Source organism: Salmo salar, unplaced genomic scaffold (assembly GCF_905237065.1).
Source record: "Salmo salar unplaced genomic scaffold, Ssal_v3.1, whole genome shotgun sequence".
Classification (NCBI taxonomy): Eukaryota; Metazoa; Chordata; class Actinopteri; order Salmoniformes; family Salmonidae; genus Salmo; species Salmo salar.
In genome coordinates, this window is record NW_025546991.1 from 60,608 (window position 1) to 78,412 (window position 17,805).

General features: G+C 54.2%; 1 protein-coding gene across 1 annotated transcript in view; it reads right to left on the reverse strand.

The window, feature by feature from the left end:
• LOC123731684 (WD repeat domain phosphoinositide-interacting protein 2-like) overlaps positions 1-16,809 on the reverse strand; it is a 59,555-nt gene extending 42,746 nt beyond the window's left edge. The window contains exon 1 of the mRNA XM_045711078.1: positions 16,510-16,809. Within this exon, the coding sequence (XP_045567034.1) occupies positions 16,510-16,583 (74 nt within the window). The 5' untranslated portion in view covers positions 16,584-16,809. The remainder of the gene's footprint in view (positions 1-16,509) is intronic.
• Between the last annotated feature and the right edge of the window lie 996 nt (positions 16,810-17,805).

Sequence of the window (17,805 nt, forward strand, 5' to 3'; positions counted from 1 at the left end):
CTAACCGAGGGGACAGAGACAGAGACAGGCTGGAGACACTGGTCTAACCGAGGGACAGGGACAGAGACAGGCTGGAGACACTGGTCTAACCGAGGGGACAGAGACAGGCTGGAGACACTGGTCTAACCGAGGGGACAGAGACAGGCTGGAGACACTGGTCTAACCGAGGGGACAGAGACAGGCTGGAGACACTGGTCTAACCGAGGGGACAGAGACAGGCTGGAGACACTGGTCTAACCGAGGGGACAGAGACAGGCTGGAGACACTGGTCCAACCGAGGGGACAGAGACAGAGACAGGCTGGAGACACTGGTCTAACCGAGGGGACAGGGACAGAGACAGGCTGGAGACACTGGTCTAACCGAGGGGACAGAGACAGAGACAGGCTGGAGACACTGGTCTAACCGAGGGGACAGAGACAGAGACAGGCTGGAGACACTGGTCTAACCGAGGGGACAGAGACAGGCTGGAGACACTGGTCTAACCGAGGGGACAGAGACAGGCTGGAGACACTGGTCTAACCGAGGGGACAGAGACAGGCTGGAGACACTGGTCTAACCGAGGGGACAGAGACAGGCTGGAGACACTGGTCTAACCGAGGGGACAGAGACAGGCTGGAGACACTGGTCTAACCGAGGGGACAGAGACAGGCTGGAGACACTGGTCTAACCGAGGGGACAGAGACAGGCTGGAGACACTGGTCTAACCGAGGGGACAGAGACAGGCTGGAGACACTGGTCTAACCGAGGGGACAGAGACAGGCTGGAGACACTGGTCTAACCGAGGGGACAGAGACAGGCTGGAGACACTGGTCTAACCCGAGGGGACAGGGACAGAGACAGGCTGGAGACACTGGTCTAACCGAGGGGACAGAGACAGGCTGGAGACACTGGTCTAACCGAGGGGACAGAGACAGGCTGGAGACACTGGTCTAACCGAGGGGACAGAGACAGGCTGGAGACACTGGTCTAACCGAGGGGACAGAGACAGGCTGGAGACACTGGTCTAACCGAGGGGACAGAGACAGGCTGAAGACACTGGTCTAACCGAGGGGACAGAGACAGGCTGGAGACACTGGGCTAACCGAGGGGACAGGGACAGGCTGGAGACACTGGTCTAACCGAGGGGACAGAGACAGGCTGGAGACACTGGTCTAACCGAGGGGACAGAGACAGGCTGGAGACACTGGTCTAACCGAGGGGACAGAGACAGGCTGGAGACACTGGTCTAACCGAGGGGACAGAGACAGAGACAGGCTGGAGACACTGGTCTAACCGAGGGGACAGAGACAGAGACAGGCTGGAGACACTGGTCTAACCGAGGGGACAGAGACAGAGACAGGCTGGAGACACTGGTCTAACCGAGGGGACAGAGACAGGCTGGAGACACTGGTCTAACCGAGGGGACAGGGACAGAGACAGGCTGGAGACACTGGTCTAACCGAGGGGACAGAGACAGGCTGGAGACACTGGTCTAACCGAGGGGACAGAGACAGGCTGGAGACACTGGTCTAACCGAGGGGACAGAGACAGGCTGGAGACACTGGTCTAACCGAGGGACAGAGACAGGCTGGAGACACTGGTCTAACCGAGGGGACAGAGACAGGCTGGAGACACTGGTCTAACCGAGGGGACAGAGACAGGCTGGAGACACTGGTCTAACCGAGGGGACAGAGACAGAGACAGGCTGGAGACACTGGTCTAACCGAGGGGACAGAGACAGGCTGGAGACACTGGTCTAACCGAGGGGACAGAGACAGAGACAGGCTGGAGACACTGGTCTAACCGAGGGACAGGGACAGAGACAGGCTGGAGACACTGGTCTAACCGAGGGGACAGGGACAGAGACAGGCTGGAGACACTGGTCTAACCGAGGGGACAGAGACAGGCTGGAGACACTGGTCTAACCGAGGGGACAGGGACAGGCTGGAGACACTGGTCTAACCGAGGGGACAGAGACAGGCTGGAGACACTGGTCTAACCGAGGGGACAGAGACAGAGACAGGCTGGAGACACTGGTCTAACCGAGGGGACAGAGACAGGCTGGAGACACTGGTCTAACCGAGGGGACAGAGACAGGCTGGAGACACTGGTCTAACCGAGGGGACAGAGACAGGCTGGAGACACTGGTCTAACCGAGGGGACAGAGACAGGCTGGAGACACTGGTCTAACCGAGGGGACAGAGACAGAGACAGGCTGGAGCCACTGGTCTAACCGAGGGGACAGAGACAGGCTGGAGACACTGGTCTAACCGAGGGGACAGAGACAGGCTGGAGACACTGGTCTAACCGAGGGGACAGAGACAGGCTGGAGACACTGGTCTAACCGAGGGGACAGAGACAGGCTGGAGACACTGGTCTAACCGAGGGGACAGAGACAGGCTGGAGACACTGGTCTAACCGGGGGACAGAGACAGGCTGGAGACACTGGTCTAACCGAGGGGACAGAGACAGGCTGGAGACACTGGTCTAACCGAGGGGACAGAGACAGGCTGGAGACACTGGTCTAACCGAGGGGACAGAGACAGGCTGGAGACACTGGTCTAACCGAGGGGACAGAGACAGGCTGGAGACACTGGTCTAACCGAGGGGACAGAGACAGGCTGGAGACACTGGTCTAACCGAGGGGACAGAGACAGGCTGGAGACACTGGTCTAACCGAGGGGACAGAGACAGAGACACTGGTCTAACCGAGGGGACAGAGACAGGCTGGAGACACTGGTCTAACCGAGGGGACAGAGACAGAGACAGGCTGGAGACACTGGTCTAACCGAGGGGACAGAGACAGAGACAGGCTGGAGACACTGGTCTAACCGAGGGGACAGGGACAGAGACAGGCTGGAGACACTGGTCTAACCGAGGGGACAGAGACAGGCTGGAGACACTGGTCTAACCGAGGGGACAGAGACAGGCTGGAGACACTGGTCTAACCGAGGGGACAGAGACAGAGACAGGCTGGAGACACTGGTCTAACCGAGGGGACAGAGACAGGCTGGAGACACTGGTCTAACCGAGGGGACAGAGACAGGCTGGAGACACTGGTCTAACCGAGGGGACAGAGACAGGCTGGAGACACTGGTCTAACCGAGGGGACAGAGACAGGCTGGAGACACTGGTCTAACCGAGGGGACAGAGACAGGCTGGAGACACTGGTCTAACCGAGGGGACAGAGACAGGCTGGAGACACTGGTCTAACCGAGGGGACAGGGACAGAGACAGGCTGGAGACACTGGTCTAACCGAGGGACAGAGACAGGCTGGAGACACTGGTCTAACCGAGGGGACAGAGACAGGCTGGAGACACTGGTCTAACCGAGGGGACAGAGACAGGCTGGAGACACTGGTCTAACCGAGGGGACAGAGACAGGCTGGAGACACTGGTCTAACCGAGGGGACAGAGACAGGCTGGAGACACTGGTCTAACCGAGGGGACAGAGACAGGCTGAAGACACTGGTCTAACCGAGGGGACAGAGACAGGCTGGAGACACTGGTCTAACCGAGGGGACAGGGACAGGCTGGAGACACTGGTCTAACCGAGGGGACAGAGACAGGCTGGAGACACTGGTCTAACCGAGGGGACAGAGACAGGCTGGAGACACTGGTCTAACCGAGGGGACAGAGACAGGCTGGAGACACTGGTCTAACCGAGGGGACAGAGACAGAGACAGGCTGGAGACACTGGTCTAACCGAGGGGACAGAGACAGGCTGGAGACACTGGTCTAACCGAGGGACAGAGACAGAGACAGGCTGGAGACACTGGTCTAACCGAGGGGACAGAGACAGGCTGGAGACACTGGTCTAACCGAGGGGACAGGGACAGAGACAGGCTGGAGACACTGGTCTAACCGAGGGGACAGAGACAGGCTGGAGACACTGGTCTAACCGAGGGGACAGAGACAGGCTGGAGACACTGGTCTAACCGAGGGGACAGAGACAGGCTGGAGACACTGGTCTAACCGAGGGGACAGAGACAGGCTGGAGACACTGGTCTAACCGAGGGGACAGAGACAGGCTGGAGACACTGGTCTAACCGAGGGGACAGAGACAGAGACAGGCTGGAGACACTGGTCTAACCGAGGGGACAGAGACAGGCTGGAGACACTGGTCTAACCGAGGGGACAGAGACAGAGACAGGCTGGAGACACTGGTCTAACCGAGGGGACAGGGACAGAGACAGGCTGGAGACACTGGTCTAACCGAGGGGACAGGGACAGAGACAGGCTGGAGACACTGGTCTAACCGAGGGGACAGGGACAGAGACAGGCTGGAGACACTGGTCTAACCGAGGGGACAGAGACAGGCTGGAGACACTGGTCTAACCGAGGGGACAGGGACAGGCTGGAGACACTGGTCTAACCGAGGGGACAGAGACAGAGACAGGCTGGAGACACTGGTCTAACCGAGGGGACAGAGACAGAGACAGGCTGGAGACACTGGTCTAACCGAGGGGACAGAGACAGGCTGGAGACACTGGTCTAACCGAGGGGACAGAGACAGGCTGGAGACACTGGTCTAACCGAGGGGACAGAGACAGGCTGGAGACACTGGTCTAACCGAGGGGACAGAGACAGGCTGGAGACACTGGTCTAACCCGAGGGGACAGAGACAGAGACAGGCTGGAGCCACTGGTCTAACCGAGGGGACAGAGACAGGCTGGAGACACTGGTCTAACCGAGGGGACAGAGACAGGCTGGAGACACTGGTCTAACCCGAGGGGACAGAGACAGGCTGGAGACACTGGTCTAACCGAGGGGACAGAGACAGGCTGGAGACACTGGTCTAACCGAGGGGACAGAGACAGGCTGGAGACACTGGTCTAACCGAGGGGACAGAGACAGGCTGGAGACACTGGTCTAACCGAGGGGACAGAGACAGGCTGGAGACACTGGTCTAACCGAGGGGACAGAGACAGGCTGGAGACACTGGTCTAACCGAGGGGACAGAGACAGGCTGGAGACACTGGTCTAACCGAGGGGACAGAGACAGGCTGGAGACACTGGTCTAACCGAGGGGACAGAGACAGGCTGGAGACACTGGTCTAACCGAGGGGACAGAGACAGGCTGGAGACACTGGTCTAACCGAGGGGACAGAGACAGGCTGGAGACACTGGTCTAACCGAGGGGACAGAGACAGAGACACTGGTCTAACCGAGGGGACAGAGACAGGCTGGAGACACTGGTCTAACCGAGGGGACAGAGACAGAGACAGGCTGGAGACACTGGTCTAACCGAGGGGACAGAGACAGAGACAGGCTGGAGACACTGGTCTAACCGAGGGGACAGGGACAGAGACAGGCTGGAGACACTGGTCTAACCGAGGGGACAGAGACAGGCTGGAGACACTGGTCTAACCGAGGGGACAGAGACAGGCTGGAGACACTGGTCTAACCGAGGGGACAGAGACAGAGACAGGCTGGAGACACTGGTCTAACCGAGGGGACAGAGACAGGCTGGAGACACTGGTCTAACCGAGGGGACAGAGACAGGCTGGAGACACTGGTCTAACCGAGGGGACAGAGACAGGCTGGAGACACTGGTCTAACCGAGGGGACAGAGACAGGCTGGAGACACTGGTCTAACCGAGGGGACAGAGACAGGCTGGAGACACTGGTCTAACCGAGGGGACAGAGACAGGCTGGAGACACTGGTCTAACCGAGGGGACAGAGACAGGCTGGAGACACTGGTCTAACCGAGGGGACAGAGACAGGCTGGAGACACTGGTCTAACCGAGGGGACAGAGACAGAGACAGGCTGGAGACACTGGTCTAACCGAGGGGACAGAGACAGGCTGGAGACACTGGTCTAACCGAGGGGACAGAGACAGAGACAGGCTGGAGACACTGGTCTAACCGAGGGGACAGAGACAGGCTGGAGACACTGGTCTAACCGAGGGGACAGAGACAGAGACAGGCTGGAGACACTGGTCTAACCGAGGGGACAGAGACAGGCTGGAGACACTGGTCTAACCGAGGGGACAGAGACAGGCTGGAGACAATTGGTCTAACCGAGGGGACAGAGACAGGCTGGAGACACTGGTCTAACCGAGGGGACAGGGACAGGCTGGAGACACTGGTCTAACCGAGGGGACAGAGACAGGCTGGAGACACTGGTCTAACCGAGGGGACAGAGACAGGCTGGAGACACTGGTCTAACCGAGGGGACAGAGACAGGCTGGAGACACTGGTCTAACCGAGGGGACAGAGACAGGCTGGAGACACTGGTCTAACCGAGGGGACAGAGACAGAGACACTGGTCTAACCGAGGAGACAGAGACAGGCTGGAGACACTGGTCTAACCGAGGGGACAGAGACAGAGACAGGCTGGAGACACTGGTCTAACCGAGGGGACAGAGACAGGCTGGAGACACTGGTCTAACCGAGGGGACAGAGACATGCTGGAGACACTGGTCTAACCGAGGGGACAGAGACAGGCTGGAGACACTGGTCTAACCGAGGGGACAGGGACAGAGACAGGCTGGAGACACTGGTCTAACCGAGGGGACAGAGACAGGCTGGAGACACTGGTCTAACCGAGGGGACAGAGACAGAGACAGGCTGGAGACACTGGTCTAACCGAGGGGACAGAGACAGGCTGGAGACACTGGTCTAACCGAGGGGACAGAGACAGAGACAGGCTGGAGACACTGGTCTAACCGAGGGGACAGAGACAGGCTGGAGACACTGGTCTAACCGAGGGGACAGAGACAGGCTGGAGACACTGGTCTAACCGAGGGGACAGGGACAGGCTGGAGACACTGGTCTAACCGAGGGGACAGAGACAGGCTGGAGACACTGGTCTAACCGAGGGGACAGGGACAGGCTGGAGACACTGGTCTAACCGAGGGGACAGAGACATGCTGGAGACACTGGTCTAACCGAGGGGACAGAGACAGGGACAGGCTGGAGACACTGGTCTAACCGAGGGGACAGGGACAGAGACAGGCTGGAGACACTGGTCTAACCGAGGGGACAGAGACAGGCTGGAGACAGTGGTCTAACCGAGGGGACAGGGACAGGCTGGAGACACTGGTCTAACCGAGGGGACAGAGACAGGCTGGAGACACTGGTCTAACCGAGGGGACAGAGACAGAGACAGGCTGGAGACACTGGTCTAACCGAGGGGACAGAGACAGAGACAGGCTGGAGACACTGGTCTAACCGAGGGGACAGAGACAGGCTGGAGACACTGGTCTAACCGAGGGGACAGAGACAGGCTGGAGACACTGGTCTAACCGAGGGGACAGAGACAGAGACAGGCTGGAGACACTGGTCTAACCGAGGGGACAGAGACAGGCTGGAGACACTGGTCTAACCGAGGGGACAGAGACAGGCTGGAGACACTGGTCTAACCGAGGGGACAGAGACAGGCTGGAGACACTGGTCTAACCGAGGGGACAGAGACAGGCTGGAGACACTGGTCTAACCGAGGGGACAGGGACAGGGACAGGCTGGAGACACTGGTCTAACCGAGGGGACAGGGACAGGCTGGAGACACTGGTCTAACCGAGGGGACAGAGACAGGCTAGAGACACTGGTCTAACCGAGGGGACAGAGACAGGCTGGAGACACTGGTCTAACCGAGGGGACAGAGACAGGCTGGAGACACTGGTCTAACCGAGGGGACAGGGACAGAGACAGGCTGGAGACACTGGTCTAACCGAGGGGACAGAGACAGAGACAGGCTGGAGACACTGGTCTAACCGAGGGGACAGAGACAGGCTGGAGACACTGGTCTAACCGAGGGACAGAGACAGAGACAGGCTGGAGACACTGGTCTAACCGAGGGGACAGAGACAGAGACAGGCTGGAGACACTGGTCTAACCGAGGGGACAGGGACAGGCTGGAGACACTGGTCTAACCGAGGGGACAGAGACAGAGACAGGCTGGAGACACTGGTCTAACCGAGGGGACAGAGACAGGCTGGAGACACTGGTCTAACCGAGGGGACAGGGACAGGCTGGAGACACTGGTCTAACCGAGGGGACAGAGACAGGCTGGAGACACTGGTCTAACCGAGGGGACAGAGACAGGCTGGAGACACTGGTCTAACCGAGGGGACAGAGACAGGCTGGAGACACTGGTCTAACCGAGGGGACAGAGACAGGCTGGAGACACTGGTCTAACCGAGGGGACAGAGACAGGCTGGAGACACTGGTCTAACCGAGGGGACAGAGACAGGCTGGAGACACTGGTCTAACCGAGGGGACAGAGACAGGCTGGAGACACTGGTCTAACCGAGGGGACAGAGACAGAGACAGGCTGGAGACACTGGTCTAACCGAGGGGACAGAGACAGGCTGGAGACACTGGTCTAACCGAGGGGACAGGGACAGGCTGGAGACACTGGTCTAACCGAGGGGACAGAGACAGGCTGGAGACACTGGTCTAACCGAGGGGACAGGGACAGGCTGGAGACACTGGTCTAACCGAGGGGACAGAGACAGAGACAGGCTGGAGACACTGGTCTAACCGAGGGGACAGAGACAGAGACAGGCTGGAGACACTGGTCTAACCGAGGGGACAGAGACAGGCTGGAGACACTGGTCTAACCGAGGGGACAGAGACAGGCTGGAGACACTGGTCTAACCGAGGGGACAGAGACAGGCTGGAGACACTGGTCTAACCGAGGGGACAGAGACAGAGACAGGCTGGAGACACTGGTCTAACCGAGGGGACAGAGACAGAGACAGGCTGGAGACACTGGTCTAACCGAGGGGACAGGGACAGGCTGGAGACACTGGTCTAACCGAGGGGACAGAGACAGAGACAGGCTGGAGACACTGGTCTAACCGAGGGGACAGGGACAGGCTGGAGACACTGGTCTAACCGAGGGGACAGAGACAGGCTGGAGACACTGGTCTAACCGAGGGGACAGAGACAGGCTGGAGACACTGGTCTAACCGAGGGGACAGAGACAGGCTGGAGACACTGGTCTAACCGAGGGGACAGAGACAGGCTGGAGACACTGGTCTAACCGAGGGGACAGAGACAGAGACACTGGTCTAACCGAGGGAGACAGAGACAGGCTGGAGACACTGGTCTAACCGAGGGGACAGAGACAGAGACAGGCTGGAGACACTGGTCTAACCGAGGGGACAGAGACAGGCTGGAGACACTGGTCTAACCGAGGGGACAGAGACATGCTGGAGACACTGGTCTAACCGAGGGGACAGAGACAGGCTGGAGACACTGGTCTAACCGAGGGGACAGGGACAGAGACAGGCTGGAGACACTGGTCTAACCGAGGGGACAGAGACAGGCTGGAGACACTGGTCTAACCGAGGGGACAGAGACAGAGACAGGCTGGAGACACTGGTCTAACCGAGGGGACAGAGACAGGCTGGAGACACTGGTCTAACCGAGGGGACAGAGACAGAGACAGGCTGGAGACACTGGTCTAACCGAGGGGACAGAGACAGGCTGGAGACACTGGTCTAACCGAGGGGACAGAGACAGGCTGGAGACACTGGTCTAACCGAGGGGACAGGGACAGGCTGGAGACACTGGTCTAACCGAGGGGACAGAGACAGGCTGGAGACACTGGTCTAACCGAGGGGACAGGGACAGGCTGGAGACACTGGTCTAACCGAGGGGACAGAGACATGCTGGAGACACTGGTCTAACCGAGGGGACAGAGACAGGGACAGGCTGGAGACACTGGTCTAACCGAGGGGACAGGGACAGAGACAGGCTGGAGACACTGGTCTAACCGAGGGGACAGAGACAGGCTGGAGACAGTGGTCTAACCGAGGGGACAGGGACAGGCTGGAGACACTGGTCTAACCGAGGGGACAGAGACAGGCTGGAGACACTGGTCTAACCGAGGGGACAGAGACAGAGACAGGCTGGAGACACTGGTCTAACCGAGGGGACAGAGACAGAGACAGGCTGGAGACACTGGTCTAACCGAGGGGACAGAGACAGGCTGGAGACACTGGTCTAACCGAGGGGACAGAGACAGGCTGGAGACACTGGTCTAACCGAGGGGACAGAGACAGAGACAGGCTGGAGACACTGGTCTAACCGAGGGGACAGAGACAGGCTGGAGACACTGGTCTAACCGAGGGGACAGAGACAGGCTGGAGACACTGGTCTAACCGAGGGGACAGAGACAGGCTGGAGACACTGGTCTAACCGAGGGGACAGAGACAGGCTGGAGACACTGGTCTAACCGAGGGGACAGGGACAGGGACAGGCTGGAGACACTGGTCTAACCGAGGGGACAGGGACAGGCTGGAGACACTGGTCTAACCGAGGGGACAGAGACAGGCTAGAGACACTGGTCTAACCGAGGGGACAGAGACAGGCTGGAGACACTGGTCTAACCGAGGGGACAGAGACAGGCTGGAGACACTGGTCTAACCGAGGGGACAGGGACAGAGACAGGCTGGAGACACTGGTCTAACCGAGGGGACAGAGACAGAGACAGGCTGGAGACACTGGTCTAACCGAGGGGACAGAGACAGGCTGGAGACACTGGTCTAACCGAGGGGACAGAGACAGAGACAGGCTGGAGACACTGGTCTAACCGAGGGGACAGAGACAGAGACAGGCTGGAGACACTGGTCTAACCGAGGGGACAGGGACAGGCTGGAGACACTGGTCTAACCGAGGGGACAGAGACAGAGACAGGCTGGAGACACTGGTCTAACCGAGGGGACAGAGACAGGCTGGAGACACTGGTCTAACCGAGGGGACAGGGACAGGCTGGAGACACTGGTCTAACCGAGGGGACAGGGACAGGCTGGAGACACTGGTCTAACCGAGGGGACAGAGACAGGCTGGAGACACTGGTCTAACCGAGGGGACAGAGACAGGCTGGAGACACTGGTCTAACCGAGGGGACAGAGACAGGCTGGAGACACTGGTCTAACCGAGGGGACAGAGACAGGCTGGAGACACTGGTCTAACCGAGGGGACAGAGACAGGCTGGAGACACTGGTCTAACCGAGGGGACAGAGACAGGCTGGAGACACTGGTCTAACCGAGGGGACAGAGACAGAGACAGGCTGGAGACACTGGTCTAACCGAGGGGACAGAGACAGGCTGGAGACACTGGTCTAACCGAGGGGACAGGGACAGGCTGGAGACACTGGTCTAACCGAGGGGACAGAGACAGGCTGGAGACACTGGTCTAACCGAGGGGACAGGGACAGGCTGGAGACACTGGTCTAACCGAGGGGACAGAGACAGAGACAGGCTGGAGACACTGGTCTAACCGAGGGGACAGAGACAGAGACAGGCTGGAGACACTGGTCTAACCGAGGGGACAGAGACAGGCTGGAGACACTGGTCTAACCGAGGGGACAGAGACAGGCTGGAGACACTGGTCTAACCCGAGGGGACAGAGACAGGCTGGAGACACTGGTCTAACCGAGGGGACAGAGACAGAGACAGGCTGGAGACACTGGTCTAACCGAGGGGACAGAGACAGAGACAGGCTGGAGACACTGGTCTAACCGAGGGGACAGGGACAGGCTGGAGACACTGGTCTAACCGAGGGGACAGAGACAGAGACAGGCTGGAGACACTGGTCTAACCGAGGGGACAGGGACAGGCTGGAGACACTGGTCTAACCGAGGGGACAGAGACAGGCTGGAGACACTGGTCTAACCGAGGGGACAGAGACAGGCTGGAGACACTGGTCTAACCGAGGGGACAGAGACAGGCTGGAGACACTGGTCTAACCGAGGGGACAGAGACAGAGACAGGCTGGAGACACTGGTCTAACCGAGGGGACAGAGACAGAGACACTGTCAAAGTCTCACTACCCAGAAAGACCAGAGCAACTCCACTTCCACAGACTCCACCAGGGACGGGTAAAAATCACCCAACACGAAACACCATCGAGACCAACGTATCAAAACACCATCGAGACCAACGCATCAAAACACCATCGAGACCAACGCATCAAAACGCCATCGAGACCAACGCATCAAAACACCATCAACGCATCAAAACACCATCAACGCATCAAAACACCATCAACGCATCAAAACACCATCGAGATCAACGTATCAAAACACCATCGAGATCAACGCATCAAAACACCATCGAGACCAACGCATCAAAACACCATCGAGACCAACGCATCAAAACACCATCGAGATCAACGCATCAAAACACCATCAACGCATCAAAACACCATCGAGACCAACGCATCAAAACACCATCAACGCATCAAAACACCATCGAGACCAACGTATCAAAACACCATCGAGACCAACGCATCAAAACACCATCGAGACCAACGCATCAAAACACCATCAACGCATCAAAACACCATCGAGATCAACGCATCAAAACACCATCGAGACCAACGCATCAAAACACCATCAACGCATCAAAACACCATCGAGATCAACGCATCAAAACACCATCGAGACCAACGCATCAAAACACCATCAACGCATCAAAACACCATCGAGATCAACGTATCAAAACACCATCAACGCATCAAAACACCATCGAGACCAACGTTGTAAATTGATGTGCACATTCACCGGTCGTTTTGGTGGGACTACATTTTCTGAACATCACGCGCCGATGTAAAATGCTGTTTTTGGATATAAATATGAACTTTATCGAACAAAACATACATGTATTGTATAACATGATGTCCTAGGAGTGTCATCTGATGAAGATCATCAAAGGTTAGTGCTGCATTTAGCTGTGGTTTGGGGTTTTATTGACACATGTCCTTGCTTGGAAAATGGCTGTGTGATTATTTTTGTCAACAGTGGGGGGGAAAAAGTATTTGATCCCCTGCTGATTTTGTACGTTTGCCCACTTACAAAGAAATGATCAGTCTATAATTTTAATAGTAGGTTTATTTGAACAGTGAGAGACAGAATAACAACAACAAAAATCCAGAAAAAAAACGTATGTCAAAAATGTTATAAAATGATTTGCATTTTAATGAGGGAAATAAGTATTTGACCCTCTCTGCAAAACATGACTTAGTACTTGGTGGCAAAACCCTTGTTGGCAATCACAGAGGTCAGATGTTTCTTGTAGTTGGCCTCCAGGTTTGCACACATCTCAGGAGGGATTTTGTCCCACTACTCTTTGCAGATCTTCTCCAAGTCATTAAGGTTTCGAGGCTGACGTTTGGCAACTCGAACCTTCAGCTCCCTCCACAGATTTTCTATGGGATTAAGGTCTGGAGACTGGCTAGGCCACTCCAGGACCTTAATGTGCTTCTTCTTGAGCCACTCCTTTGTTGCCTTGGCCGTGTGTTTTGGGTCATTGTCATGCTGGAATACCCATCCACGACCCATTTTCAATGCCCTGGCTGAGGGAAGGAGGTTCTCACCCAAGATTTGGCGGTACATCGTCCCTTTGATGCGGTGAAGTTGTCCTGTCCCCTTAGCAGAAAAACACCCCCAAAGCATAATGTTTCCATCTCCATGTTTGACGGTGGGGATGGTGTTCTTGGGGTCATAGGCAGCATTCCTCCTCCTCCAAACACGGCGAGTTGAGTTGATGCCAAAGAGATCCATTTTGGTCTCATCTGACCACAACATTTTCACCAGTTGTCCTCTGAATCATTCAGATGTTCATTGGCAAACTTCAGACGGGCATGTATATGTATTATTGAGCAAGGGGACCTTGCAGGCGCTGCAGGATTTCAGTCCTTCACGGCGTAGTGTGTTACCAATTGTTTTCTTGGTGACTATGGTCCCAGCTGCCTTGAGATCATTGACAAGATCCTCCCGTGTAGTTCTGGGCTGATTCCTCACCGTTCTCATGATCATTGCAACTCCACGAGGTGAGATCTTGCATGGAGCCCCAGGCCGAGGGATATTGACAGTTCTTTTGTGTTTCTTCCATTTGCGAATAATCGCACCAAATGTTTTCACCTTCTCACCAAGCTGCTTGGCGATGGTCTTGTAGCCCATTCCAGCCTTGTGTAGGTCTACAATCTTGTCCCTGACATCCTTGGAGAGCTCTTTGGTCTTGGCCATGGTGGAGAGTTTGGAATCTGATTGATTGATTGCTTCTGTGGACAGGTGTCTTTTATACAGGTAACAAGCTGTGGTTAGGAGCACTCCCTTTAAGAGTGTGCTCCTAATCTCAGCTCGTTATCTGTATAAAAGACACCTGGGAGCCAGAAATCTTTCTGATTGAGAGGGGGTGAAATACTTATTTCCCACATTAAAATGCAAATCAATTTATAACATTTCTGGCATGTGTTTTTCTGGATATTTTTGTTGTTATTCTGTCTCTCACTGTTCAAATAAACCTACCATTAAAATTATAGACTGATCCTTTCTTTGTCAGTGGGCAAACGTACAAAATCTGTGTAACTGTGTAGGTTCCGTCCCTCTCTTCGCCCCAACCCGGGCTCGAACCAGGGACCCTCTGCACACATCAACAACTGACACCCCACGAAGCATCGTTACCCATCGCGCCACAAAAAGCCGCGGCTCTTGCAACGCAAGGGGAACAACCCTACTTCAAGGTCTCAGAGCGAGTGACGTCACCGATTGAAACGCTATTAGCGCGCACCACCGCTAAACTAACTAGCCATTTCACATCGGTTACATCAGCAGGGGGATCAAATACTTCCCCCCCACTGTATGTACTCTCCTAACATAATCTAATGTTTTGTTTTCGCTGTAAAACCTTTTTGAAATCGGACAATGTGGTTACATCAAGGAGAAGTGTATCTTTAAAATGGTGTAAAATAGTTGTATGTTTGAGAAAATTGAATTATGACATTTTATATTTCCCGCCGTGATATTTCACTGGCTGCGTCCCGCAGGTGGGACGCTAGGTAGCCCATAGAAGTTAACAACAAAATAGTATTTCCATTGACGGCCTACCCTGGTCAAACCGGGAATTTGTGCACCGCCCTGTGGGACTCCCAATCACGACCCGGATGTGATACAGCATTATGTACATTTCTGTAACAGCACTTTGAGATATCAGCTGATGTATCAAAAATGGCTATATAAATACATTTGATTTGATAGGCATGGTCTAAAGTTACCGGGAGAATAAGCACACTATCAAGTCAAGTTCAGTTTATAAATGAGGGTCCAGAGGGAATCGTAGTTTTCTGGACAGAGAGGAGATCTCGCCTTTTCCACCAGATATTGGTTCTGGTATCAATACACTGTCATATTAAAGGAATGATCCCCTGGGCCTTTTTCTGTTAGACAATTAGTTTACGCTTCTTGCTTATCCAGTCACTTTAGCTGGCTAGCTGGTTAGCGTTTTAGCTGGCTAGCTGGTTAGCGTTTTAGTTGGCTAGCTGGTTAGCGTTTTAGCTGGCTAGCTGGTTAGCGTTTTAGCTGGCTAGCTGGTTAGCGTTTTAGCTGGCTAGCTGGTTAGCGTTTTAGTTGGCTAGCTGGTTAGCGTTTTAGCTGGCTAGCTGGTTAGCGTTTTAGCTGGCTAGCTGGTTAGCGTTTTAGCTGGCTAGCTGGTTAGCGTTTTAGCTGGCTAGCTGGTTAGCGTTTTAGCTGGCTAGCTGGTTAGCGTTTTAGTTGGCTAGCTGGTTAGCGTTTTAGTTGGCTAGCTGGTTAGCGTTTTAGCTGGCTAGCTGGTTAGCGTTTTAGCTGGTTAGCGTTTTAGCTGGCTAGCTGGTTAGCGTTTTAGTTGGCTAGCTGGTTAGCGTTTTAGCTGGCTAGTTGGTTAGCGTTTTAGCTGGCTAGCGTTTTAGCTGGTTAGCGTTTTAGCTGGCTAGCTGGTTAGCGTTTTAGCTGGCTAGCTGGTTAGCGTTTTAGCTGGCTAGCTGGTTAGCGTATTAGCTGGTTAGCGTTTTTAGCTGGCTAGCTGGTTAGCGTTTTAGCTGGTTAGCGTTTTAGCTGGCTAGCTGGTTAGCGTTTTAGCTGGCTAGCTGGTTAGCGTTTTAGCTGGCTAGCGTTTTAGCTGGTTAGCGTTTTAGCTGGCTAGCTGGTTAGCGTTTTAGCTGGCTAGCTGGTTAGCGTTTTAGCTGGCTAGCTGGTTAGCGTATTAGCTGGTTAGCGTTTTTAGCTGGCTAGCTGGTTAGCGTTTTAGCTGGTTAGCGTTTTATCTGGCTAGCTGGTTAGCGTTTTAGTTGGCTAGCTGGTTAGCGTTTTAGCTGGCTAGCTGGTTAGCGTTTTAGCTGGCTAGCTGGTTAGCGTTTTAGCTGGCTAGCGTTTTAGCTGGTTAGCGTTTGAGCTGGCTAGCTGGTTAGCGTATTAGCTGGTTAGCGTTTTTAGCTGGCTAGCTGGTTAGCGTTTTAGCTGGTTAGCGTTTTAAGCTGGCTAGCTGGTTAGCGTTTTTAGTTGGCTAGCTGGTTAGCGTTTTTAGCTGGCTAGCTGGTTAGCGTTTTTAGCTGGCTAACGACATGGATGCTAACTACAGTAGACAACGTGATCAGACAACTTGTCAGTTAGCTAACTAGCACCTCTCTCCGTCGAGATACAGATTAGCTGGGACCTCTGAACTACACCGATTACAAAAAAAAAACGTTAAAAACGAGTATCATGTAACGGTTAGGGGTCCCCCCCTTCCCCCTTTCCACCCCGGCCTTCCTTACGTGTTGTCCTGGTTAAAATTGGCGAAGAGGAGCTGGCTACAGCCGGTCTCCCCGCTCTGACTAGCCAAGTTCATGGGCCCGGCACCATCTAATCAAGCCTTGTGAGAAAGCAGCAGTCGGGTAGGTTGTGGATGATAATAATAATAATAATAATAATAACTGGGTAAGAATAAAGTTAGCCTGTATTCATGGAGACATCTCGCTCTTCCTCTTGGTTCCAACGGTTCTTCTTGTTGTTTTTGTCAGTCGCCGTTGCCTCCCCCACCTCCAGTCTCTCTGCGCATGTGCGGTGACAGTTTTTTTTTTTTTTTTACGACAGTTTTTTTTAAAGGGACCGTATTACCATTTCAAAAGGTTTGGTTTACGGCTGTGAATGGGGATGGAAAAAGATAAATCGACGTGTGGTAAATGACAATCACTTTAAAATGGGCAACGTCTCAAAAAAAAAATCTATAATTTAAAGATTTTAATGAACTAACCCCAAGATAAACCAGAGCCTGTCGTTTCCAATGAGAACAGATTAATCACAGTGGGCAGAGATTTCCGTTAGGAAGCACACTTCCGGTCACTGCGCTTCCTCTCATCACCATATTTGGTAGTGAGTGGAAACGCCAACCGTATGCTTCATATTTACACATCCGGTGAAATATCTGTCTGACTTGTTCTGTGGTCGTGGCTATACTATTGATATTATTGATATTATGCCGTACTTGTCACCAGGAGATGGCGCAGTCTGACAACATACATTTTCATAATTTTTAGACACTGGACAACTGCGGTATATAATGTAATATAATGTAATGTAATGTAATGTACTAAAATCAAATTGTATTTGTCACATGCCTTGAATACAACAGGTGTAGTAGACCTCACAGTGAAATGCTGAATACAACAGGTGTAGTAGACCTCACAGTGAAATGCTGAATACAACAGGTGTAGTAGACCTTACAGTGAAATGCTGAATACAACAGGTGTAGTAGACCTCACAGTGAAATGCTGAATACAACAGGTGTAGTAGACCTCACAGTGAAATGCTGAATACAACAGGTGTAGTAGACCTCACAGTGAAATGCTGAATACAACAGGTGTAGTAGACCTCACAGTGAAATGCTGAATACAACAGGTGTAGTAGACCTCACAGTGAAATGCTGAATACAACAGGTGTAGTAGACCTCACAGTGAAATGCTGAATACAACAGGTGTAGTAGACCTCACAGTGAAATGCTGAATACAACAGGTGTAGTAGACCTCACAGTGAAATGCTGAATACAACAGGTGTAGTAGACCTCACAGTGA